Raw genomic sequence first — 27,151 nt, 5'->3', positions numbered from 1 at the left:
GCTACTGCTTTTCTAACTTACAACAGGTGTTTGAAAGCACTGAAAATGCAGTTTGGGCAGCGATCACTGAGCAACTGAAATTACATTCTGCCTTTTATCCAAGGCTTTTAAAGCTCTTCACAAATTTTTGCAGCATCCCTGTTAGGTAGGCAAGGAGTTTTGCCTCCATTCTACATACAGGGGCACTAATTTATTCTATTTCTGGCTTTACAACTGCCCTAACAAGTTTTGTATGTGTAATTGTTCACTTGTTGTAGCAATGGTGGAAACATTAGCAACGACAGGGCTCACGATAGGGTTAGGTGACACAGCGATAAAAGTACCAAAGGTCTCTCTCCTATCAATAAGTGCTCTTATCAATTCTGCCACAGGTAGTGAATTACAGCTACCACATTTACTGGTGTATGTGCATACAGCAAATGAGTTACAGAACCAAGAATGGAAGACAGGATTCCCTAGTCCCCTGGCCACTTGACAACACTTCCTCCAGTTAACCTTTGCAGCTAGACCGATCAAACATTTTTGTTGTTGTTGAAACAATTTCTTAGCTAAGAGCTTTTTTTTATTTGTCAGGTTTTTTAATGAAAAATCAACCCCCCAAAACTTTAGTGGTTTGAAAATAAAAGGTTGTTGTTTTTGTTCCTCCCCCCCCCATCCCTTTTTGACCAGTCCTCCTTAAAAGCAGGGATGGAGACTGGTGCCAAATATCTCACTTCTCAATCCCTTCCCTTGTTCCACATGCTTTCCCCCAATCCCATGAGCCTTTCATCTCCACTCTCCCAGGCACTAAGAGGTTTCCACCCCCCAAGCAGGCAGATGAGCCTTATATTCTCTCCCCTCCCCCTACTTATGTCCCTGGCCTCTTGAGCACTGAGCCACTTTTGTCTCTGCCAGGTCTGCCTTGACCCTAGACTCTGCTGCTGCTCTGAGCATCTTACCTTACTGCCGCCTCTACTGCTTAGCATGAAGCAGCAGAATGCAGAGCCCAGCAGCAACAGGAAACTGGGCAAGTCTGCCATGTGGTTTGGCAGATATGCCCTGATCCCCTCATTCCTCTGGCTATATATGTTCCACCCCACAGTACCACCTGGAGACCTCCCAGGAAACAAGCTAGTTCTCAAAGTGAATACCCAAGGGTTAATATTGAATAGGCTGCATATGTGTGTATATATGTACGTATTTTTTGTGGTACAAACAATGCAAATTATTTTCACACCCCCTCTGGATTATGTGTTAATCTGCCTTTAAACATTCTTATCCCTGACGTGCAATTTTGTAGGCATTCTATCAGGTTTTATATCCCATGTTTAAAATAATAAATGCCAAGCTTGTAACTTTGCTTATCTCCTTCATACAACTTGATGCCATTTTTTGTTTTACAGACTATCAAGGAGAATACAAAAGTTTTACTCTTTGGTCTAAAACTTCATGAATGTAACTCCATGAAAGAGAATCCATTTATAACAGTAGCTAGCATTTTCCAGGGTAAGTGACATGTTCAGAAGGAAGGATTCAGTTTCCAACTCTGCCAGAAACTTTCTGTAAGATGTAGGGCAAGTCACTTAATCATAATGCCTCAGTTCCCCATTTGTCAAATGCAATTTAACATTTCCTTCTTTCCATCCTTTATCTGTTTTGTCTGCCTAAATTGTCTTACTATTTGTACAACACCTCGTACAATGGGACCCTGATTTTGGTTGGTTCCTTTAGTCTCCACTAAACAAGAAGTAATAATAATAGCCACATTTCGGTTGAGCATCCGATCTAAACTATAAAGCTAATGTTTCGGGGACTCTGAATATAATCTTCCCAAGCAGGTAGTATTGGGAGAGGCAGTTCTTAAAAGACTGGATTTTAAACCATGAGCTTATGTATATCATAATTTCTCCTGACGTAATGTGTGGTCATTTTCTTAAATCCCAGGCTTTGACACATCCCTCATTCGTCACTCGCACAAATCTCCCAGCACAACACACGCTCCCACAAGTCATCGGTTTAAGGTTTCTTAGAGCTGCCTGGAAAATGGAGCAGCTTGGTAAGCTGCCTGCCAGTAGAATCTAGAACCTTCCACCCCCACCACTTCCCTGATTAACTGCCAGCCTATGCCCCTTCACAGACAGAGCATCACTTCTCCAGAACCTCTCCCACATACCTGACTAACTGCCAGCCTGGAGGGCTATGCCAATGGTCATTTGGCTGAGTTGCACATGCATCAACCCGAGTTTCGTTAAAACTGCCACGGTGTGGGAGGAGGGATGAGTGAGAGGGGGATGTAACTGCTGTTATTTTACCAAAATTGTACAAAACAAAGATCACTATTCTCACTCTCCCAAAGCAATCCTGAAATTGCCTGCCTGAAAGTGTTATCCTTACCATAAACTTGAGTGCTTACCATAAAGCCACAGGTCATCACTAGTTTTACTGTTAAGGTAAAAGGTGAGAATAAAAGAAGGTGCAAAAATGAGAATGGGATAACAATACAAAGTAGCTAGGGGAGAGGCTTTTCTTGTAGCTTGTTAGCACTTAGACAAATCTATACATACCCAAGCGTTTATCAGGTACATATCATGGGGAACTGAACTGGCTAATATCAGAAGTCACATGTTTTCTTGCAACTGAGTTGTGTTTTTCTCTTCTTGTCTTTTTCAGCAATTAATCAAGACAAGGCATTGGCAATAGGATATGATGTTAATGAATTCTTAAACTACTCATCAGTTCATAAAATTAGGTACACAGTTTTTGTTCCTTAAGTGAAGTCTTGTAAACTCTCATGTCCTGTAGAAGACAGTATGCTAGACAGGTGGTGTCCTTCAGTAAACATGCTATGTCAAATCATTTTTAAATGCAATTTCTTTTTAACTAGAAATGCTCTGCATTTCTTTCTTCCTCATACGTCGAGATTGCATCAGAACCAGCGGAGTATCTTGTACTCCTGTAGAACCTGACCCCATCGCTACGTTTTACAATAAAACATCTTCAAAAAGGCATTGCCATTCATGTGAGGCTAGTTGGATTATACACAAGTGTGTATAGTAGCTGGCTTTGTACAGGGGGGCTTTGAGAACTGCACTAGCATCATTCATTACTGTAAGCGCCTCACATTACAAATTTAGCCCTTGTGGGTTTCATGATCTACATAGTTTAGTGAGTGCAGTGCTCATGGAATCAGTATGCGCCACAAGGGTTTTGTCTTCATCTTTGACTCAGGTGTAGTCAAACGTGCCATACACACCCAAAATGTTGGCTTAGAAATGTCTCTTGTGCAAGTCTGCAGAGTTAGTCAATTGTACATCAGAAGTGACAGACAATTGACCATTGGATTGATTAGAGCATTAAAACACCACAATGTAGCTAGTACGTTGGAGCTAAAAAAGAAATGAATGACTATTTGTTAGCCTTATAGTCTGCAATCTGTAATAATGCCACCAATTGTGACTGTTTTAACTTTTTTTTTTTTTCCCTTAAATCCCTAGTCCCCATATAGCTAATACGACTATCCAAAAAAGACTACAAGAGGGCCAGGCTGCTGCTCTTGCTCCTCTCTCCTCCTATCAAACAGTTTGGGAAACTTTTGCTAACCAGTCTGAATTGGAGAGAGACACTTTTGTGCATGATGTTTTCCCAAGTGGTTTCCTCTGGGGCACATCCACTGGTTCCTTTAACGTTGAAGGAGGCTGGGCCGAGGATGGAAAAGGAGAGAGTATTTGGGACTGGTTTGGGCAGCAAGGTCATGTCCACATGAATCAGACCGCAAATGTGGCATGTGACAGTTACCACAAAATTGACTATGATGTTTACCTGCTCAGGGGTCTTCAGTCGAAGCTGTACAAGTTTTCTATATCCTGGCCCAGGATTTTTCCCACTGGCATTAGAAACAGCTTCAGCCCCCAAGGTGTAAATTACTACAATAAATTGATAAACCGCTTACTGGACTCTAATATTGAGCCCATGGTGACCTTGTTCCACTGGGACCTCCCACAAACACTGCAAGATCTCGGTGGATGGCAGAATGAAAGCATTATTGATACTTTTGCCGACTATGCAGACTTCTGCTTTGCCACCTTTGGGGATCGGGTTAAATTTTGGATTACCTTCCATGAACCGTGGGTCATTAGCTACGCTGGCTATGGCACTGGACAGCATCCCCCGGGAATCACTGATCCAGGAGTAGCATCTTATAAGGTACCCACAAAGAGGAGCCTGCATTCTTGGGGCTATTGTAGTTGTGCTTTTTCTTTGATAACATTCTGTTTGTGTTGATTCTGTGTCCTGGTGGTGGAGAAATCTCAAATGATCTGTATGTAAGGCCAGTGCGCTCTCAAGACATATCCGTACTGCAACACTTATAAGAAATCCACTAATTAGCAAGGGCTAGATTGATGGGTAAATAAAGGGTTAATAATTAATTGTAGCAAAACAAAGAGATTGAATGTATTTGATTGTATCCCTCTCCTCCCAAAGCCACATCACTCATCATTTTAGGCTGGGATTTTCAAAGAGGCCAAAAGAAGTTGGATTTCAATGGGAGTGCGATTTGAAAAACCCAACCTTAGGTTGCGAGACATTCAGGACAGGTACTATATCCTGCCATGTGTTTGTGCAATGGCCTATACATAGAGAGAAGACTCCACTTGCAACTGAATTGAAGGTGTATCTGGGTTGGAATGTGGCAGCTTCTTAACATTGCTTGTCAGAGCTATGAAATAAGTTGACTGAACTTCTTCAAACCTCAAAGCTTGAATCTGCATTTGCGGCTAAGGTGGCAGGAGAGGTTTCTTTCCTCATTTGATTCAAACTAGTTTTATGTAGCACTTTCTATGAACTTGACTGGGGTTTTATGTTGGGTAGGAATGTTTAATTTTTATATGTACTTAATCTTCATGTCTAAAAGTTCTTAAACTGCTGGTTCCAAACCCGTGTGCAGTGCTGTGACACGCTTCCCTCCTCCTTCTCTCCCAAGGTGGCTCACTCAATTATTAAGGCGCATGCAAAAGCCTGGCACTTATATGATGACCGATATCGTTCCCAACAGCATGGTAAGGTGGGAATTGTGTTGAATTCAGATTGGGCTGAACCCAAGACCCCAACAAGTTCTGAGGATGTGAAGGCAGCTGAGCGCTACATGCATTTCATGCTAGGCTGGTTTGCTCACCCTATATTTGTTAATGGAGACTATCCAGATATCCTGAAGTCCCAGATCCAACAGAAGAACCAGCAGTGCTCTATCCCAGTTGCCATCCTCCCTTCATTTAGTGAGGAAGAGAAGTCCATAGTGAAAGGAACTGCAGATTTCTTTGGTCTTTCTCATTACACTTCCAGACTGATCAGCACTGCGGTTAATGACACCTGTATTCCAGCCTATGAGAATGTTGTGAACTTTTCCCAACATGTTGATCCTTCTTGGCCACAGACTGCCTCATCTTGGATCAGAGTGGTCCCTTGGGGGCTGAGAAGGCTGTTGAAGTTTGTTTCCCAGGAATATACAGGGACTAGGATCCCAATTTACATAGCAGGGAATGGTGTGCCCACAGAAGATGGAGGGGATGTTATTAATGACACGAAGAGAATGGATTATTTCAGGCTGTACATCAACGAGGCTCTGAAAGGTATGCAGTATTTGTTTTTAAATGGTTAAATGTTATTTAATTGGGCCAGTGTTTTCACTTTAACTTGTGACAACCTGTGAACATTCCCACTTGTGTGGTACCATTAAAGCTACATCCTCTGCCAACTGCAGCCACTAGATGTGACTTGATCCCACAGACCAGGCCTGAATATGTTTCCCAGACCTGAAGAAGAGCTCTGTGTAAGCTCAAAAACGTCTCTTTCACCAACAGAAGTTGGTCTAATAATCGATATTACCTCCCCCACCATATCTCTCTATGTGCATACTATGGAAGGCAGGCAGACTTGGGCCCAAACCTGCACTGAGCTCTGTGGGAAGACCCTTGTCCTTATACAAAGCCCTACTGAAGTTAATGTGGTACCAGGCAACTGTCTGAATCCACCAGATTGGATCTCCTTGCAGGATCAGGGCCAAAGTGCAGAAGCCTGGCATATCCCTGCCTGGAGTATGAAAACATCATTCACAGAAGTGTGTGTGTGTGTGTGTGTGTGTGTGTGTGTGTGTGTGTGTGTGTATGTAAAGTGCTTTACAAAGCAGCTCAGTATCATTATCCCCAATTTACAAGAATGACTGAAAATTGTCCTTTGATAACTGTGATTGGTGACCTACCCCTGTTGGTAATCTCCATAGAAAGGTTGAGGACTGAATGCATAAGGCAAGTGAACTACTCTCTGATCTGAGTAGAGATTCCCTGCTGGTTGTAGGTGGATGCACCTTGGTAGGGCAGTGTGAGGAAGCTGGCACTGCTGCCCCTACTATACATGTTCTGTGGTTAATTACAGGACTTCTTTCTCCAGGAAAGTCCAGTCAGCACTGAATTTACATGACAGTTCTGTCTCAATATAGTAGTAGGTCCATAAGAGAGCGGTACACTTGCAATGGCTAAAGACACTTGACCTTCAAAATATAAACATGTTGGCTTAGGAAGCAAGAGGGCAGAAGAAGGAATCAAAAGCGGGGGTTTGAAAGGAACAAATAGTCCTTAGGGACCTAATTCCCATTGACTTGTGAAGGGAGTTAGGCACCAAAGAGCCACTTGTGCCTTTGAAAATCTCCCACATGGTAGCACAGCTCACCATGACTAGGTTGTTGGGCCAGCTTATAGCTGAGTTTTGGAACTATCTAAATCTATGCACATAGAAAACTAATTTGATTTTTCTCCCTCCCGCCTCTTGTAAGTACAACAAATTGTGCCTTGCCAAGAAGAAAGTCAAGGAAAGTCAGGGCCCCTTACTGAATGAGGGAGGCAACCTAGTGACAGAGGATGTGGAAAAAGCTAATGTACTCAATGCTTTTTTTGCCTCTGTCTTCACAAACAAGGTCAGCTCCCAGACTGCTGGATGGGGCAGCACAGTATGGGGAGGAGGTGACCAGCCCTCCGTGGAGAAACAAGTGGTTCGGGACTATTTAGAAAAACTGGATGAGCACAAATCCATGGGGCCGGATGCGCTGCATCCGAGGGTGGTAAAGGAGTTGGCGGATGTGATTGCGGAGCCATTGGCCATCATCTTTGAAAACTCATGGCGATCGGGGGAGGTCCCGGATGACTGGAAAAAGGCTAATGTAGTGCCCATCTTTAAAAAAGGGAAGAAGGAGGATCCGGGGAACTACAGGCCAGTCAGCCTCACCTCAGTCCCTGGAAAAATCATGGAGCAGGTCCTCAAGGAATCAATTATGAAACACTTAGAGGAGAGGAAAGTGATCAGGAACAGTCAGCATGGATTCACCAAGGGGAAGTCGTGCCTGACTAACCTAATTGCCTTCTATGATGAGATAACTGGCTCTGTGGATGAGGGGAAAGCAGTGGATGTGTTATTCCTTGACTTTAGCAAAGCTTTTGTTACGGTCTCCCACAGTATTCTTGCCGCCAAGTTAAAGAAGTATGGGCTGGATGAATGGACTGTAAGGTGGATAGAAAGCTGGCTAGATCGTCGGGCTCAATGGGTAGTGATCAATGGCTCCATGTCTAGTTGGCAGCCGGTTTCAAGCGGAGTGCCCCAAGGGTTGGTCCTGGGGCCGGTTTTGTTTAATATCTTTATTAATGATCTGGAGGATGGTGTGGACTGCACTCTCCGCAAGTTTGCAGATGACACTAAACTGGGAGGCCTGGTAGATACACTGGAGGGTAGGGATCGGATACAGAGGGACCTAGACAAATTAGAGGATTGGGTCAAAAAAAACCTGATGAGGTTCAACAAGGACAAGTGCAGAGTCCTGCACTTAGGACGGAAGAATCCTATGCACTGCTACAGACTAGGCACCGAATGGCTAGGTAGCAGTTCTGCAGAAAAGGACCTAGGGGTCACAGTGGACGAGAAGCTGGATATGAGTCAACAGTGTGCTCTTGTTGCCAAGAAGGCTAACGGCATTTTGGGCTGTATAAGTAGGGGCATTGCCAGCAGATCGAGGAACGTGATCGTTCCCCTTTATTCGACATTGGTGAGGCCTCATCTGGAGTACTGTGTCCAGTTTTGGGCCCCACACTACAAGAAGGATATGGAAAAATTGGAAAGAGTCCAACGGAGGGCAACAAAAATGATTAGGGGTCTGGAGCACATGACTTATGAGGAGAGGCTGAGGGAACTGGGATTGTTTAGTCTCCAGAAGAGAAGCATGAGGGGGGATTTGATAGCTGCTTTCAACTACCTGAGGGGGGGTTCCAAAGAGGATGGAGCTCGGCTGTTCTCAGTGGTGGCAGATGACAGAACCAGAAGCAATGGTCTCAAGTTGCAGTGGGGGGGGGGGTCTAGGTTAGATATTAGGAAACACTATTTCACTAGGAGGGTGGTGAAGCACTGGAATGTGTTACCTAGAGAGGTGGTGGAATCTCCTTCCTTGGAGGTTTTTAAGGCCCGGCTTGACAAAGCCCTGGCTGGGATGATTTAGTTGGGAATTGGTCCTGCTTTGAGCTGGGGGGTTGGACTAGATGACCTCCTGAGGTCCCTTCCAACCCTGATATTCTATGATTCTATGAATCATCATTTTCAGTGATAAACAAGTTATAGATTACAGCCCTGGAAACACTCAGCCAGGGAGACTTGAGATTCTTTCTTAAATAAAAAAGGAAAAGAGCTAGGGGAAACATATTCACAATATTAACACAGTTCCTTTTCTTTGAGCAAGTACATCTCAAATTTAAAAAAAAAAATTAAAAACTTAATATTTTTAATTTCTAAGAACAACTAATGAAAAAATCATCATGCTCTAGGTATTCTAAAAATACAGGATAGTGAGTGCATTTATCACTGCCTCCTAGTGGTTGCTTTATAAAGAAAAGTCCTGTTCCTAACAGGTGGCACATGGGCCAGGTTTTTTGGACTCAAAAGATCCTAGATTCTGTCCTCCACGCAATATATATTGACATATATATCCGTGTTGTCATCTATCTGCACAGTACAGAGATTAATTACAATGTGTTATGGTTACTGGTGGTCTCAGATACATGAGATACTTTGGTCTTTAGCCTCATGATGCATCCTTGGTGTGTCACTGTTATCCTTGTTCACACTGTTATCCTTGTTTGTTCCTTTGTGTAATATTGCCCATTGTCCAGAAAAATATTCAAAGTCTAACATATTTCTCTATTGTATTTTAACAGCTATAAAGCTAGATGCAGTTGATGTTCAGACATATATTGCTCGATCCCTGATTGATGGCTTTGAAGGCCCAATGGGTTACAGTCAACTATTTGGACTACATCACGTGAATTTTGAAGATGGCAACAGACAAAGGACACCAAAGGAGTCAGCATATTTCTTCTCCAGTGTTATTGAAAACAATGGTTTCCCCAAAGAAGTCATGGACAGATCTCTTCAGTCACTGACGTGTAATTCACCCCCACCACCAAGGTTACTCAGTTTACCAGCGTCTGACGTACCTTCAAAGGCAAAAGTTGTTTGGGAAAAATTCTCACCCCAAACTAAGTTTGAAAGGGACATGTACTTCTATGGAACCTTCCCAAATGATTTTACATGGGGTGTGTCCTCCTCTGCCTACCAGATTGAAGGAGGTTGGGATGAGGATGGCAAAGGGCCTAGCATTTGGGATAACTTCACCCACATTCCAGGGAACGTAAAAAATAATGAGACTGGAGATATAGCTTGTGATAGCTATAACAAATTAGCTGCAGATCTTTACATGCTGACAGCTTTAAGGGTAAAGAGCTATCGCTTCTCTCTGTCTTGGTCTCGCATTTTTCCTAGTGGAAGAAATGATTCCATAAATAGCCATGGGGTTGATTATTACAACCGACTTATCAGTGGTTTGACTGCAAGAAATATCACTCCTATGGTCACTCTGTACCACTGGGATCTGCCTCAGGCTCTCCAGGACATTGGTGGCTGGGAGAACAATTTATTGATTGAACTTTTTGATAGTTTCGCAGACTTCTGTTTCCAGACTTTTGGAGACAGAGTGAAATTTTGGATGACCTTTAATGAACCCTTCGTCATTGCATGGGCTGGATATGGGTTAGGACAATTTCCACCAAATGTGAAGGATAATCCAGGTCACACTCCCTATAAGATTACACACACGTTACTAAAAGCTCATGCCAGGGTTTACCATACGTATGACCGTAAATACAGAGTCAGTCAGAAAGGGGTTATTTCTTTGAGCCTCAACATTGAGTGGGTTGAACCAAAGACACTGGATGATCCCAGAGATGTGGAAGCAGCAGATCGCTATCTGCAGTTTATGCTAGGGTGGTTCGCACACCCAATTTTCAAAAATGGGGACTACCCAGAGGCCATGAAATGGACAGTAGGGAACAGGAGTGAGCTACAGAACTTGCCATCCTCCCGTCTGCCAGCTTTCACAGCGGAGGAGAGAGAATACATCAGGGGCACAGCCGATGTCTTCTGTTTCAACACCTACACCTCCAAAATTATAAAGCATAAGACCACCAGGCTAAAACCATTCTCTTATGAGGATGACCAGGAGCGATTGGAGGAGGTTGATTCATCCTGGCCTACCTCAGCAATTACAGGAATGAGAGCTGTAGCCTGGGGTCTCAGGAGGCTGCTGAATTGGATTAAAGAGGAATATGGCAATCCCCCAATTTATGTAACTGAAAATGGGGTGGGAACACAGACCAAATCTGATGTTGATGACATGAACCGGATATTTTACTACAAAACATACATCGATGAAGCTCTGAAAGGTATTGGGGTTATTTATAGTAGTGCTAGCATGATGATGAAAGATTTCCACCATCATGGGCTCTAGGCCTGCTTTTTCTCCCAGTGAGGAATGTCTTTTAAAAGATAAGCATCCCTTGTCTTCCCTAACACATCAGGAACTGAAGATGCTTAGAATGAGATGTGCAGCTTGCCAGGTCTAAATTGGAGGTCACCCTGGAAATAGTTTTACAAACAAAAATTGAGCTTTCTCAGCTCCTCTATGCTCACCTTCCCTTCTTGTTCATTTACCCTTCTTTCCCTTCTCTTATGCCATGCTGGCTGATGCTTCTTGGATGGATATATTGAGTCGGGCCCGAATAGCTGGCAATTACCATCCAATGGTGGTTCTGAATTAGGAAGCTTTCACTTCCGTTGTCCCTTCCATGAGCTGAAAAGTATCAGAGGGGTAGCCGTGTTAGTCTGAATCTGTAAAAAGCAACAGAGGGTCCTGTGGCACCTTTAAGGGTACGTCTACACTTACTTCCTGGTTCGGCGGCAGGCAATCGATCTTCTGGGATCGATTTATCGCGTCTTGTCTTGACGCGATAAATCGATCCCGGCTCGATCCCGGAAGTGCTCGCCGTCGACGCCGGTACTCCAGCTCGGCGAGAGGAGTACGCGGCATCGACGGGGGAGCCTGCCTGCCGCGTCTGGACCCGCGGTAAGTTCGGACTAAGGTACTTCGAATTCAGCTACGTTATTAACGTAGCTGAATTTGCGTACCTTAGTCCGAAGTGGGGGGTTAGTGTGGACCAGGCCTAAGACTAACAGAAGTATTGGGAGCATAAGCTTTCGTGGGTAAGAAGAAGTGCCCACGAAAGCTTATGCTCCCAATACTTCTGTTAGTCTTAAAGGTGCCACAGGACCCTCTGTTGCTTATGAGCTGAAAAGTTAGCTTAAACAGCATGTTGGGGATTCCCATGGTTTGGGGGAATCTCCAGGTGTGAAAGAGCCAGCCTGTACCACCCCAGACCCCGTGGTGTAAGAGTGTCAGAGGAGAAGGGGAATTGTCTAAAAAATGCTGAACCACTGGCTGTAGAATGGACCCTTGGGGAACTGCTGCAGCTAGGCATCATTTAGTGCAGCCTTGCGGATCTGGGGCATGGAGCCTTGATTTTTCTACGCACCGGCCTTAATGGGGAAAAGGGGAGTTGATGATGATTTTAACTGAGGTAACTAAACTAGAGATGACGCTGTGCCATGAATCTCAGCTCTGGACTTTGAGAGAAACTTTAGGGGTGTTCAGATTCAGGGTTTTGTCTTTTTTTCCCTCCCATCTCTAAACTAGAACAAACAGAAAAGACACCGGAGCCTTCATTATCTTCTGATAATGCCAATTGGTAAACCAGGCTGTAATGTACTGACTTTGTGTATATGATATTGCCCTCTAGGGACTGGCCCACCCAAATAGTAAGGGACGCTTCTAAAGATACTAGCTAAGGAAGGTCTCCTTTAGCTTGAGGACGAGGGTTCTAGTCCCACTTTCTGAAGGGGTGTATGATTCATCTAGTGTTCATGTTCACACGTGAATCCTTTGCAATACCTTATAGTTTACATTAGGATACTTCACTGATTCTGTTCTATCACGTATGTTATCCAACCAACTGTTTTGTTTTGTTTTTTTTAAATATTTTCAGCCTACAAGTTGGATGGCGTTAATCTTCGAGGATATGTTGCTTGGTCTCTCATGGACAACTTTGAATGGTTGTATGGTTACAGTGCCAGGTTTGGACTGCACCAAGTTGATTTTGAAAATCCCAACAGGCCAAGGACCCCCAAACGCTCTGCTGTGTACTATGCTGAAGTCATACGTAACAACGGGATCCCATTACCAAAAGAGGATGAGTTTTTATATGGGGAATTTCCAAAGAATTTTTCATGGAGCGTAGCAACAGCAGCATATCAGGTTAGGAGATCATAATGTCATCTGTATATTACCAGTGAACAATTGATTGTTTCAGAGGACACTCAAAGCGTTCATAAAACTGGGATTTAGTAAAATTGGAGGAGCTTATAATAGCTAATAGACTAGGGAATGCAAAAACACTTAAGAATAAAGTGTGTCCTAAAATGGGAATTTAACTTCAAAATCAGGAGATAACTTGTTTTTATATAATTATAGATTGAAGGAGCCTGGAGAGCAGATGGGAAAGGACTTAGCATTTGGGACCAGTTTGCTCATACTCCCTTGAAAATTAGCAATGATGAAAATGCAGATGTAGCTTGTGACAGCTACCACAAGCTTGAGAAGGATTTGGCTAGTCTGAAAGCTCTACAAGTGTCTCACTATCGCTTTTCAATTTCCTGGCCCCGAGTTCTCCCAGATGGAACTACAAAGCGTGTAAATGAAGCTGGATTAAACTACTATGAGAGGCTTATTGATGCTCTCGTTGCATCTAATATTAAACCTCAGGTAAACATCTATATATAAGAAGATTTCAGGATTGTCACTGTCTGTGTGTCATTTTGAAGCCTAGAATGTCAGTTGTCAGTGTGAAGCAATGGACACAGCTACTAGCATGGTTGAGAGGTCTTTTTGTTTAGAATATTACCAGGTTCAATCATCATTGGTATTTGCAGTCTGTTACCATCCAATTTTTCAGTTTTTCAGCCATATTGGGCTTTTTTATGCATATGACTTTTCACCTGTATGACAGTACAGACTTTCCAGCCGTACATTTTTATGATTCTCAGGAGGTCATCTTGTCCAGTCCCCCATGCTAAGGCAGGATTAAGAACACTTAGGCCACCCTGACAGCTGTTTGTCTAACCTTTTCTTAAAAACCTCAAGCGTGGGGGATTCCCTAGGTAACCTATTTCAGTTCTTAATTACCCTTTTAGTTAGAAAATTTTACCTAATACCTAACATCAGTCTTCATTGCAGCAAATAATGATGCTTGGACTGTGAATCTCATAAAAAGTGGTTAATAACAATTTGATACCAAAAATAAAATTTTTCATTCTCTCAAATTGCCATGTGCAGTCGTCCCTGAGCCCCGGTCCAAAGAGTTGCTGAACTCTCTCAATTTTTATGGACTTCAGGGGGAGTTGAGGTTGTTCAGAAGTCTTGCAGGATTGGCCCCTATCTTTGTAAATAACAGAATCAAAGTTTATTTTCCCCTTCAAACGTTAAGCACGTGAATGTCTCAGCCTAGCAAAAAATAGGAATTTTATTTAAAAGGGTAAAGAGAAACCATATCTTGTGGTTTTTCCAGCTGCAATCCTTGTGGTGTGAAATGCGGGGCTGAGAAGAGGTGCTTGATGCTCAGGGAATCTTGGGTGTCTTTTTTTTTAAAATCCCTGAATTTATAGGGCTATCCATTCACTGTCTTGCATTGCGTGGGGGTCGGGGAGGGGAGGTACCAGATTCTAATTTTAGCTTGCTTTGACAACAATTCCAGAACTGGTGTAGTCGTCCACTTGGGTCCATCACTGGGCTATTGTGACTATTGATTACATTAAGGATCAAATCCAAACCTGGCACAAATAAGTACATCTCCAGGGTTGGATTTTTACTAGTGTCTGAAAAGACTGTAGAAGAAATTAGTAGTAGTATTTGTGTGTATTAGTGACCACTGTATTGAGCTGCACACAATACAGGCTTCGGGAGATTCCCTTTATGATACAAATCAATTAATGTAAATGCCTGTCAGTCAGCGACAGTCATGTGATGATAATGCAGGCTTCCGTAAGTAACGTCATGTCCCTTGTCCATTTCTTCATGAATGAGAGTGAATCCGTGATTATCTCATAAAGTAACTAGTGATGTTTGTAACTGTCTCTCTACATAGGTAACTATTTACCACTGGGACCTTCCCCAGGCCCTGCAGAACATTGGCGGTTGGGAGAATGAAACTATAGTTCAGAGATTTAAAGAATATGCTGAGTTACTTTTCCAGAGGCTGGGAGATAAAGTGAAATTTTGGATAACCCTCAATGAACCCTATATAATCGCAAATCTTGGCTATGGCTATGGCACATCTGCTCCAGGTATGACTACTGTCTTTAAGCTGTGTTCTCCGGTTCGAGTAAGAAGCGAGTTCATGGTTATTCAGGAGACAAAGGATGATGATATGGTTAAGGCACTGAATTGGGACTCAAAAGGTCTTAGTTCAATTCCTGGGTCTGCCACAGACTTTCTTTGTGACCTTGGGCAAGTCACTTTTATGTCTCTCTGCTTCAGTTCCTTAGCTGTAAAATGGAGTTAGTTTATATTGGGAGTTTCCAAAGAACTTTTAATGAAACATTGCTTCTGCAACATATTAGGTTGGGAAATGACAATGTGAATTACTAGTGGACAATCAAATGTGTATGCAGAAAACACACAGGTTTTATAAAATTGGGGTTTGTAAAGTTTTACTTAATAGGGGCATTGCAAGGATAAAATCTGTTGTGAGGTGCTGAGTACTAGATAGGGTGATCAGATAGCAAGTGTGAAAAATTGAGGTGGGGGGTAACAGGCGCCTGTATAAGACAAAGCCTTGAATATTGGGACTGTCCCTATAAAATTGGGACATCTGGTCACCCTAATACTAGAGTACTGAGGGCCACATAATTATCCAGAGAGACAGGACCATACAGTACCTCCTGTGGAGACACCTGCATGTGAGGTATGGAACCTGCAGTGCTCACTCATCACATCCTTGAAGTCATCCCCTAATGGGAGAGTGAGACATGCAGCTTCCCCACATTGTGGATCTCCAGGAAGGGAAAAGTTCCTTCAATCCTATGGAAAGAGATTCTCTCTCTGTGTTGTTCTGGACTCCTCTGCCCTGCAGTTTGGCCCCTGCGGAGCCAGATGAGATGGTGTTTCTTCTTTTACTGGCAGTTCTAGTTGTTCTTTTTGTGTTACTCTGCTGGAAACAGCAGGCTTGGTTGTGGGAGCAGCCCTGTCTCACCTCATGTATTGCTCTCTTCAGGAATCTTTGCTAGACCAGGTAAAGCTCCTTACATAGTAGGACATAACTTAATAAAGGCCCATGCTGAAGTCTGGCATCTGTACAATGAAACCTACCGTCCTAAACAAGGAGGATTAATCTCCATTACCATTAACTCTGACTGGGCTGAGCCAAGAAACCCTGACAAGCAGGAAGATATTGACGCTGCAAAGCGATATGTGCAGGTACACAGGAGATCTCACGAATACACCCTTTGCTCTTTCTCACTCCCATTTTCCTAATCCCATAGTTACTATGATTCAGAGATGCCTTGACCTGGATCGCTGCCTTGCCATTGTCTAGCAGATTGTTGCAGTGAACCAAGCCTAACACTGAGGCTCTCAATATCTTTTTCATGTACCAATAGTTTTAATTGTGTAGAACCTCCTTAAGATTTTTGTCTCCCAGAGACACCCATCCTCTCCTTGATAACACCCTGTAGCAGAGCAGTTATACAGTAAGCAGCAGAGAAGAGCCAAAATAGAAATACAGCACCACAGCCCTGTTGTTCTTACTGATAACGTAAGGCACTTCCCTGCATCTCTGTTTGCTCATTCATTTAAAGTAAATGGTAAATGGTATGGCACAAATTTTGCCATTGGCTAGTAGAATATTAGCTCAGATTCTTGCGTGGCATTCAGTTGGAGACGTGTTATTTAACCCCTCATCCCCTTTCATATTTCCTTGGCTTAGTTTTATGGTGGTTGGTTTGCTCATCCCATTTTCAAAAACGGCGATTACAATGAAGTGATGAAAACGAGGATACGGGAGCGCAGCCTGGCCCAAGGGCTGAGCAAATCACGGTAAGCGCCTGGTAACAAGACATGAGCAAATACGTTAACTTCCACCTTGTAAAATTCCACTGTCCTGGTAAGGATGTGTGGGCTAGTAAATATTCATGATTATTTTAAAGCTGGGGTGAAGTAGTTACGATAAATTTGCAGTGACCCTTACTTCTGAAGTATTATGTTACAGTGGTTAAAACAGTGACCTCACTGTAATTCAGGTGCAGTGCCAGTAAAACTCAGCAGACAAACTACCTTCTGAGTGTCATATTTATTATGAAAGGATGGGGAGGATGAAGAATTGGGATTCAGGGTTATGATGATAAACCGTATGAATCATTTCCCCTTTAAAATAAACCTGGCTAGGCCAAGGAACATTCTCTAGCCTGCTTAGTTCTGCAGTGGTGGGATCCCAGAAGTGCCTCCTAATCTGTAGTGACTCACATCTTCTCTACTATACAGTCCAGCTGTTACCCAGAAGTGGTTTAAAACCTTAACTCTAGCAATAACATTTTTATTTGTTTGCTGTCCAAGACGTGAAGAATGCCCCTAACAATCTGTAACCCCTCTTTTTGTCATATGACTGCAGTGGTGTTAACTAGCCACTCTACCTGGAATGGTCCCTTAGAATATGTGCTAGCTACTTATGCTAAACAATCTGCTCTATCTTGCATTTAGCTGTGGTGCTCCGAATACCTTTCCCAGACCTGAAGAAGAGCTCTGTGTGGCTCGAAAGCTTGTCTCTCTCGCCAGCAGATGATATTAATTTACCCATCTTGTCTCCTTTAAGGAGGAAAGCTTTGTCAGGGTCAGTCCCTTCCCGCTTGCATCAATTCACTGGTGTAGCTCAATCCATTTTTCAGGAACACCAAATAAACTTGTATAAAAAAGTGCTCACCATCTGTATACGTCTGACCTGTTTTGTGTAGAGTATTTTACCTACTTGACTTCTGACCTATGTAAATACAATCTTTTAATCCTGTAAATGAGCAAATGGAGAGGATTTGGGATAAATGAATTTATCATCTTAATTAAATACATCCTATAGGAGTTGCTGTATTCCCCTAGAAAGTTCTCTTTTGCTTTTGGGTTTAATGTTAAGACTATTTCTGCACATCTCATTTGCAAACAAAATGAACTTCTATAAAATCACTTTCTTCAAGAGTTTCTTTGGGGGTAATTACACAGGCAGCTCAAAATTGTACATTGGATGCTCTGCAGTGGAAGACCTAATGCTCCTATACAGATGCATTGAGTGTTGCTTTCAACTGCTCTTAAAAATGGTATGTTATATTGATCAGCTGTGAAAAATTGAAGCCTGGCAACTCAAGAAACTTAATTCAAAGGCGCCAGTCTGGCCAGATGGTACATCAATCCATTGTGCTATCACAGCTTTATCATGAGATGTTGGGAGCAACATCAAACTTCTGTGCTGCAGATCACCTTCCCTTTCCCAGAGTCTGGCAACACCCTGGCCAAATAGTGAATCATCTTCACTTTCATAGCATGGTGTAGCGAAACTGGCAGAGCTGTGCACTTGAGCTGTGCAGTATTTCTGATCATTTACCTCTGAAAAGGTAAAGGAATGTTTGCTGATGTGGTCTTGAAGAAATTGCTTAGCATGCTCTGGAAAAGGTGTGGTTTGGTGGCTGTAGTGCATTAATGTTTGAGTTCTGGTCCCAGCTTGGGAAGGAGTGCCCTAGTGGTTGGAGCAAGTGGTTGGGTGTCAAGATTCTTGTGTTCAAGTTCCATTTCTGCCATTGTCTCACTTTGGGCAAGTCTCTCAGTATTCAGATCAATAAAATGGGTATTATGATGCTTACATCAGAGACTTTTAGGTTGAATAAATTGGTGTCTGTAAAGCACTTTTCACAATCACAGTGGGCGGCGTAAGTTCAGTTATTTCTCATTATTGTTAACATTCTAACCGGTATGTAGTTTCTTTAAGGGAATTCAATTTTTTTCTGAAACTTACTTGTTTTTAAAAAGGAAAAGAGATTGACCACAAAACAAATCCTTTAAACATTTCCCAGTAAAAGGAATTTTCTTGTCAGTAAAAGTCTTTCTTGTTTTTCCCTTTTAATGCAGACTCCCAGAATTTACCGAAAGTGAAAAGCAGAGAATTAAAGGCACATTTGATTTCTTTGGTTTCAATCATTATACCACAATATTGGCATACAACTTAAACTATGCTTCTGCCATCTCATCCTACGACGCTGATAGGTAAGACATAAGCATAAAGTTATAGTCAAATAACACACTTCTGGAGCCTGTGCCAATATGATCAACATTAAAAATTAACTTGACAAGCTCTTGGACATTTAGACACCCAAGACTTGGGCTAGTAAAATATTCACTGGGTCAGAAGTTTGGGTACTGTCCAAAATTCAGGGAATAAATGTGATACTTGCTGCCCTTGCTCCATATTCACAAGCTTATGACACTGAATTTTTAGCAAGCACAGTTAAGAACAGAACCACTAATTAGGGTGACCAGATGAGAGGAAGAAAATATCGGGACACATGGCGGAGGGTCCACCGGCGGAGCACAAAAAAACAACCCAGTGCTGCCGGCGGAGAAAAATATCGGGACAAATTGCGTCCCGACCAAAGATCGGTCGGGACATGGGACAAACACCTAAATATTGGAATGGTCCCGATTTTATCGGGACGTCTGGTCACCCTACCACTAATAAAGGAAAATGTGTTTGTCAGAAGTTGATATAAAAATGTGAGTAGACTATCTTGAAAATGGTATCTTCATATACTCTGGCTTTTGAGATGGCAGACTATACTGGTTTCTAGATACTTAATAGTTGTCTTTTAAATGTGTGTTTGTCATAATGGAATTCGTGTACCAACGACAGTGTGAAGCTTTAAGAGTGAAACAACTTAAATACTAAACAGTATGTAAAGCTTCTTATTTTAATATTAAAATAACCTTCTGGCCTAGTTTTATATTTAATAGATTAGCAGATACGGGCTGTTTTTAACAACTTTTTTGGTTTATAGGAGGGGGAAATGCTGGTAATTTTCCTCTCCACATCTGGTTCTACATAAATAGCTGTTTTGTCATCAGTATATGGAGAGAGTTTGTAGATAATTCCCATAACTTCGATGAGAGTTGGTTATAAATCCCCCTTGATGAGAGAGAGAAACAGAGATCAGAGGACCACATTCTCTGATCAAGGAGGTTTTTCACCTAGGATGACCAGATGGCAAAAGTAAAATATCAGGACACATGGGCGGGGGGCAGCCACAGGCGCACAGCCCTGATCGGAGCCATGGGGGAGAGGGGGGCGCAAAGCCCTAGGAAGATGTGAGGGAGGCGTATGGTCCCTGCTGCAGCCCCCAACACAAGCCACGGGGCAGGGGCGCATGATCCCAGTTCCAGCCCCAGCCGCGTTGCTGGCTCAACCCAACTGACAGTCACCTCACCTCCCAGCCATGGGATGGGATAGGGCTTGGGCGAGTGAGTCTCTAGGAGGGCTGTGGGGGGGGGGGGGGGAGTGCGGGGCTGGGGGGGGGGGGGGGGGGGGGGGGGGGGGGGGGGCTCTCGGCATAGCGGGTGTGGGGGGTGCTGTGGCCTACCCCCAACAGGAAGGGGCACACTGGCAGCACAGGGCCAGGCAAACCAATATGTGTCTGGCCGGCCTCCCCGCCTGCTGCTCACCTCCTCACCTGTGGGCTGGGGCAGGGGGAGGAGGTGCGGGGGTGGGGTCCAGGCGGTGCTTACCTGGGGCAGCTCCTGGGAAGTGGTTGGCAGGTCCCTCTGGCTCCTAGGGTCGGGGTGACCTGAGGGCTCTACGCGCTGCTTGCACCTACAGGCCCTGCCCTGCAGTTCCCATTGGCCACGGTTCCCGGCCAATGGGAGCTGTGGAGCTGACGCTCGTAGCAGGCGCAGCATACAGAGACCCCCCTCCACCTAGGGGCTGCTGGGTCCTGCTGGCCGGGAGCTATGTGGAGCCAGGTAGGGCACCTGCCCATTAGGGTCACCAGTCCAACCCCACGCCAAATATCGGGACAAATGGCATCCCGATCGTACATCTGTCGGGACATGGGACAAACAGCTAAATATCGGGACAGTCCTGATTTTATCAGGACGTCTGGTCACCCTAATTACACCCAATTCCCATTAGAGTTAAGGGAATTATCTACCTACATGGAGAGGAAAATGAATTACCAGTATCACCCCTGCTATCAGTGAAAATGTTAACCACTGCCTTAAACTATATCAAACTGGACTTGAGAAGAGCTCTCAACAAGCAAGCATGAGGATGGGGGCACATCACATAGAGGGGAGGGATCTTTAGAGCTCACAAGCATCCTCCACAAATGATTTAAAAGACTGCCGAAAAACCCTGTCACATTTGGTACTCTGTATTTTATGTCTATTTTTTGCTTTTTTGAGTTTTAATCGGGTGTACATAGAAACTCCCCTGAACTCAGTAGCTCTCTGAAACCTGTCCATATCTTTGAAACTTGAACCCTTCTGTAATTTTAACCAAAAAACTGTATACACTATAGACTCAGTCCTGCATTGTTTGTGTCCCCAAAATTGCTGTTGATGCATAAGGAATGCAGGATTGAACACACACGCTCTCTTGGAGGTTCTAAAGTATTTTGCTATACATGATAGAACCTCCAAGAGAACATTAAAACTAGATTGGGTTATTGTAGGGTTAGGGTCAGTTTTTGACATAGCTTAAGCCAGTGGCTCTCAGGCTCTTTCAAGGTGAACCACATCTTAATAGACTAGTGAGGTTCACCTCCCAACACCCGATCACACCTCATTCTCCAGGCCACCCCAGCAACTGCTTACCTGGGGAAAAGTAATGCTAGAAGAAAGTTATTTGTGTTACTGTCTTTAATTAAATTTTGTTCTTTGTCCCACCTTTTGCAAGACGAATCTTTTAGGTTTTTATTTCACCCCCATATCTCCCCCTCATCCCCCAATTTTTTTTTTTTTTAAACAAAAATCATTTGCTCTGTTCCTCTCTCCCCTCAGGCTCCTTTCCTTCCCTGCCCCCTGGTGGTTCTCTCAACCTTCAAATGCTACCCAGTTCCCTGCTTCCTTTCATTTCTGCTGTCTTGCCAATGCTACCTCGGTCTCTTCTCCCTTATATGTGCTGCCTGATTCCCAGAACATTCTCCTCAACCAGCGGCAGGTCTTGGTGATGACTGCCAGCTTCAATCTTATTACTGCGTCTGTTACTTCAGTCCCAAAGACCCAGAAGTTGAAGGGTAGAATTTGTCGGGCAGCCATTCATGTGATCTGTTAATATTTCTTGTTCATGAAGTTATCCCAGGCACTTCTATAGAGCATATACTGTTGACTCTGAGACAGTAAGCTCTTCAGAGAAGGAACCGTGTGTCTGTAGTGGGCCTAGCACAAAGCCCTGACTGGAACCTCTAGGCACTGCTGTAATACAAATAAATAATAATGTACAATTTGATCCTTGGCCTAAGCTTGGGAGTTGGCAGAATAAGGTGTTTTATCATTGTTACATTCTGATTCTCATCCACAGGGGGGTAGCTTCAGTAACAGACCGGAGCTGGCTGGGCTCTGGTTCCTTCTGGTTAAAGGTGACCCCCTTTGGCTTCAGAAAGATCCTGAGGTGGATAAAAGAAGAGTATAATAACCCTCCAATTTATGTTACTGAAAATGGGATTTCTGAACGTGGAGATCTAGGCTTCAATGACACTTGGCGAATACACTACTACAAGAGTTACATTAATGAAGCATTAAAAGGTCAGAACTATGCTTTCATATTTTACCAGGAAACTTATAACGTAGTGCTTGTTCTTAGTTCAAGTAACATTAGCATCATCAAGGTTCTTGGGTCTTGTCATCTTGTCTCTCAGCAGTCCCAGTCTCCTGTGCCCAGTGCTGGCAGAGGCCAAATAGTAGGGGCTCTAGCCCTCCACAAGCCATTAACTCAGTACAGAATTAAGACCAGTAACTTCAAGCACTTGCCACCTAATTCTGGACTTTTGTTCTTTGCCCCTGTATGTTGCATCATACTCTGTTTGCCTATGATGTACCTAATCACAACTGCAGAGAGAGCTCGTCCTTTTGTTCAGGTTTCCCTGATGGAGCACTAAGCGTTGCTGTGTCTGAGACCAGCACCACCAACTATACCATATATCTGCATTACTGCTGCAGTGTACTTAGCCTCCAGTGGTCCTCAGTGAGCTAGACCCTTGTTCAGACTCCCATCTATTGTGACCGTTCGCTTTGCCATTCAGAACTGTTGTTCACAGTAGCTTATGGTTTAACTGTCTGCTCAAAGAATGGTTTGATGAGAATTAAGATCAGTTGTCATGTTGCTATTTAATACCTCATCTGTGTAAACACATACTAGCCTATAGTCAGTACTACCTGCTGTTATTTGATGTTAATTATAGCAGTGGGCAACTGGGGTGGTGGTGGTGAAGTGGTATTCTTCCAAGCTGTCCCCACTGCAGCATTGCTAACCTCAAGAGATCATAAATCCTGAGATTATAAAAGACCATATTGTGTTTTTTGGTCTGTTTTGATTTTGTTAAACTCCCCCTGCCCATCCCCAGTATTTGTGTGAAAACTAAATCTATTGGGCAAGATGATTTTGGCTCCTGCTCCAGGATTTCTCACCCCAACATCTGCCTGTCCCCTGCCCAGCAATTAATTCTGTCCCCAGTTTTCTTCCTCCTGGGGTTCTTCATTCCTCTCTCTCAGAATTGGGAAGTTGTAGCAGGGTACCCTCAATCCCTTCCCAGAAGGAGGGAGAGGGATTGAGGCATTGTCCTGTCCAATTGCTCACAGAAGGGAACAGAACCATGCTGGGCTCTTTGTCCCTCTTCCCTTCCTGTTAGAACAGTGAGCAGAGTGGGGAGGAACTCTGCTGGCTTTCACCAGGATTAATTTTGCAAGGGGAGCAAGAGCTCATCAACTGTGAAAATAGTGTGAGAGTTGGCAATACTGCCTTAGACATGCCCAGATGAGAGTACTGATGGAAGATCATGCAGCTGTTCAAAATATGAGATGTCCTCTTTATTGGGGGATATCACAGGAGCGGTTTATACACTGCAACGTGAAGGCTTTCTTCACAGTTTGAAAGAGCTTCACTTTTTTTAACTGACAACTTAGATTCTGGAGCACAAGATACCAGCCATCAAAGAGTACTGGTTCAATCCCTAAGTTACACATAAAAGATAAACAAAGTGAATGAAATAAGGATTTCCCTTTAACTGCTAGTTCTGAACTAGAATTAAGGATAGGTTGTGAGGTATGAAACCTGGGGATATAAGTAACTAATTCCTCCAACACTATGATCAAATATGCCAAAAAAAAAAAATGCAGAAATTGGGCTTGGTTTTGGCTTGAGTTGCTTTTTGGCTTGTAGCTTCTTTTTTTTGATTGGCTCCCGGCAAGCAGGGGCAATGTGGGGAGAGCGTCAGGGGTGCACAGTGGGCCCGCCACAGTCCCAGATGGCATGCCGGAGGGATCTAGTCACATAGAGTATTGGGGTTCTTAGGGATTGGCTTGTTTTGAAATGGGATTAGCTTGATTTTTGGCTTATTTACCACGTGAAGGTTGGCAACTGTGCTATGCATGTCACTTAGGCAGCATACTGAATTGCCTTCCATTTTGACAGATGCCAAGATAAATATAACTTATTTTAAGGCTTGTTAAATACCTACATGATCATGCTTTCACATTTGGTGCATCTCAACAGCTGTTGTACTTGATGGTGTTGATCTCCGAGGCTACACTGCATGGTCTCTGATGGACAACTTTGAATGGGCAACAGGCTTTGCTGAAAAATTTGGTTTGTATTACATCAACTACACTGATCCCAATCTGCCCAGGATTCCCAGAGAATCTTCAAAATATTATTCATCAATCATACTATGTAATGGTTTCCCAGACCCAGCAAATGGACCACATTTGTGTCTCCAGCCACAGCCTGAAGGTAACTAACTAGAAACAGAACATAGGGATTAATATTAATGGCTAAGAGCATCCTAATGATTTCTACATTTATGTAATAAAGTACATTACTTTGTAGAATTCCCTGCAGCCCCAGCATAATCCAAATTAGGGACTCAGTTACAGTAGTTGCTAACTGAGCTATTATTGGTGAATACACAGGGAACGGATGTTTATGTTGAACTACATGGGGCTTCTGCATACACCTTAAAATATTACTTTACATTTTTATGAATGAAGAAAAACTTTTGCTGCAGATTGAGAATATTGTCAAAACTAGGAATTTCAGTCCACAGAGAAGTTAGGTCCAAAACCCCTAGAACCAGTTGAGCTAATTTATACAGTATGTAATACTTATATGGCAGCCTTGGTATATGTGATGCTTTTCAAAACATAGGGATCTAGCATTCTTTGGAGAATGTGAGACTCTTTAAATGAAACACTTTCCTATCCAATAGAAAATGATCTCTGCCCTAAGCATGGCAGAGAGTGAAGATGAGACTGTGCAACAAAATAACTTCTGAATATTTTATCTGGTATTTTCAAAAGTGGTTTCTGAGAGTTATGTGAACATAAAGGCTGTATAATCTAATGATTGGTGCTAGATTAATATTAAACTTTTTTTTGAGAGAGAGGGGTGAATCTCCTTTTGAATGGTCTTAAATGTCCAAATTAAAATGACCAATTATTAATTTATCTTCCCCCACCTGTTGTAAAACAGCATACTGATTAGCTGCCCTCAAAGAGCTATGAATAAGTGAGGAGAAATCAAATAGTTGTGTACATGAAGTAGTTCATAAGAAGAGGTATTGATGATATTCAATTCTTGTCTTCCCAGGTACTACTACACCAACTGCTAGCACAATCGGGTCTATGCACAGTGCGTCCAGTGGGAAAGTACAATTTTTGGGATTAGGTTTAACTTCACTGAATGCAGAAATAGGACTCTATGTGCTATTTGCTTTTGCTCTGATGGGTGTGTTAGGACTTGTGCTTTTTTCATACAAATATGGCAAGTTATCCAAAAGAGTGAGTAAACCATCAGGATAGTTAAGTAAAATATACATTTTTGAAGTGTGTGCGCGCGCAACGTAAGATGTTCCCTTCTTTAAAGTCGTAAGGGCCAGACACACAATTCCACCTGTAGTTGTTAGCTACTGTTAAGAGGGTCTTTCATCTGTTGTCCCTAGCTTACATTAACTTAATTTAAAAAAAAGCTAACCAATTAGCACTTATAGTATAACTATTTATGTACACCTACTTTTAAATCAAAACTAAGCATTGGCAAGCTGTTCACCATTTTTGATCTAATTAAAGAACTTGAGGAGATCTCTTCTTGAGCCAATTTAAGGCAAATGCTAGTTGGTACTATAAATGACTGACTAGTACAACATTCCAAAAAGATAATACCTGACAGCTTTTGTTGTTTCTAAATGTGTAAGATCACTCGTCTTGAGCATCTGTCCCCCTCATCCTGGATGTAAGTCATCCTTGTTTAGAGGAAGACACTGCTGCTGACATTTTGCTAGTGTTAAGCAACACAAGCTACTCCCTCACAAGCATAGCATACTTCCCCTTGTATGCAACTATTTTGATTTAGCATTACAGCATTTGATCATGTCTATAAAAGGTCTTCAAAGTGAACTCTATATCCAGTTTGATTTACACTGTGTAAAATTTTAAAGACAAGCTCAAACTATCACAAAATTGGAATGCATTCAACAAATTGTCCTTGAATTTCAAACAAAGTTTTTCCAAAAAGTTGATTAGACTGATGATGTAATTTACATCTTACTGTGCTTGTCTTTCACATGCCAAGGTTCTAAACGCTGTTAAAGTTAACACAATGTAAAATTAGAGGGACAGACTTTAGTTTGAACAACCATGTGACAACAGAAAAAAATAAAATTTTAGATAAAGTGAATTGAGGTCTTGCTGAGTTTTTGTATAGCACCTATCACTTGTAGTATTAAGCACTTACATACATTTTTTAGATCTATTTGCTATACTTAACATACAAAACTTGAAGTTTAGTTGTGGTAAATTTCTGTGTTTGCTTCCATCACTCACCCTACTCATTCAAAGTTGGTCTCCTCCTTATTAAACATTTACAGCTGGAGTCCCTTTCTGTTTTTATTAGAAAAATTAAGCTAATAGTCTTTCAGCCTGGTTACTAACAGTTCTTGGGCAACAGCATTTTCATCTCTGTCCAAAGTAAAACAAGAGAAGATAATGCAAATGAACTTGTTTAAGCACAAAAGAAGTAAGTTATAGATTAAGAGTTTGTACATAGAAGTTGCTCTGGTTAAACTAAAGACATGATGATACACTGATGAAACTTGGGCAGACACTTATCACGCCTTTAGCAATTCTTAGGTGTAGACCAGGTTCCTCTTGCATGTAGCTGTTAAGAACTCCACTTTGTATCTCACTGAGTTTGAAGGAAAGCTACTGCAGGTGACATTCTAGATGGTTAAAGCAGCTCCACAGCAAAAAGCCACTGGGAAATAAGGGACATAATCCAATGGATTATGTGAAGTATGTGTAGTTTTCTTTGTGTTTATGTGTACATAAAAGGAACACTCAAACACTATCCCACAGAGAAATTTTATACAAAACTAGGAATTGCTTGTTAGTTTTTTGAAAAACTGT

The 27,151-nt window shown here is 42.7% G+C and overlaps 1 protein-coding gene across 1 annotated transcript in view; it reads left to right on the top strand.

Annotated features, from left to right (window-relative positions):
• The window catches only part of LCT (lactase), a 31,379-nt gene extending 5,085 nt beyond the window's left edge, over window positions 1-26,294 (top strand). The window contains 14 exon segments of the mRNA XM_029910558.1: window positions 1,383-1,485; window positions 2,650-2,772; window positions 3,485-4,182; window positions 4,961-5,606; window positions 9,225-10,787; window positions 12,444-12,712; window positions 12,929-13,219; window positions 14,598-14,796; window positions 15,726-15,928; window positions 16,437-16,546; window positions 18,617-18,751; window positions 22,056-22,279; window positions 24,246-24,480; window positions 25,327-26,294. Coding sequence (XP_029766418.1) covers window positions 1,383-1,485; window positions 2,650-2,772; window positions 3,485-4,182; window positions 4,961-5,606; window positions 9,225-10,787; window positions 12,444-12,712; window positions 12,929-13,219; window positions 14,598-14,796; window positions 15,726-15,928; window positions 16,437-16,546; window positions 18,617-18,751; window positions 22,056-22,279; window positions 24,246-24,480; window positions 25,327-25,549 — 5,022 coding nt within the window. The 3' untranslated portion in view covers window positions 25,550-26,294.
• The last annotated feature ends 857 nt before the right edge of the window (window positions 26,295-27,151 follow it).

Source organism: Terrapene carolina, unplaced genomic scaffold, assembly GCF_002925995.2.
Source record: "Terrapene carolina triunguis isolate 2854851 unplaced genomic scaffold, T_m_triunguis-2.0 Scaffold62, whole genome shotgun sequence".
In the NCBI taxonomy this organism is placed as follows: domain Eukaryota; kingdom Metazoa; phylum Chordata; order Testudines; family Emydidae; genus Terrapene; species Terrapene triunguis.
This window is presented reverse-complemented; position numbering and strand designations above follow the sequence as displayed.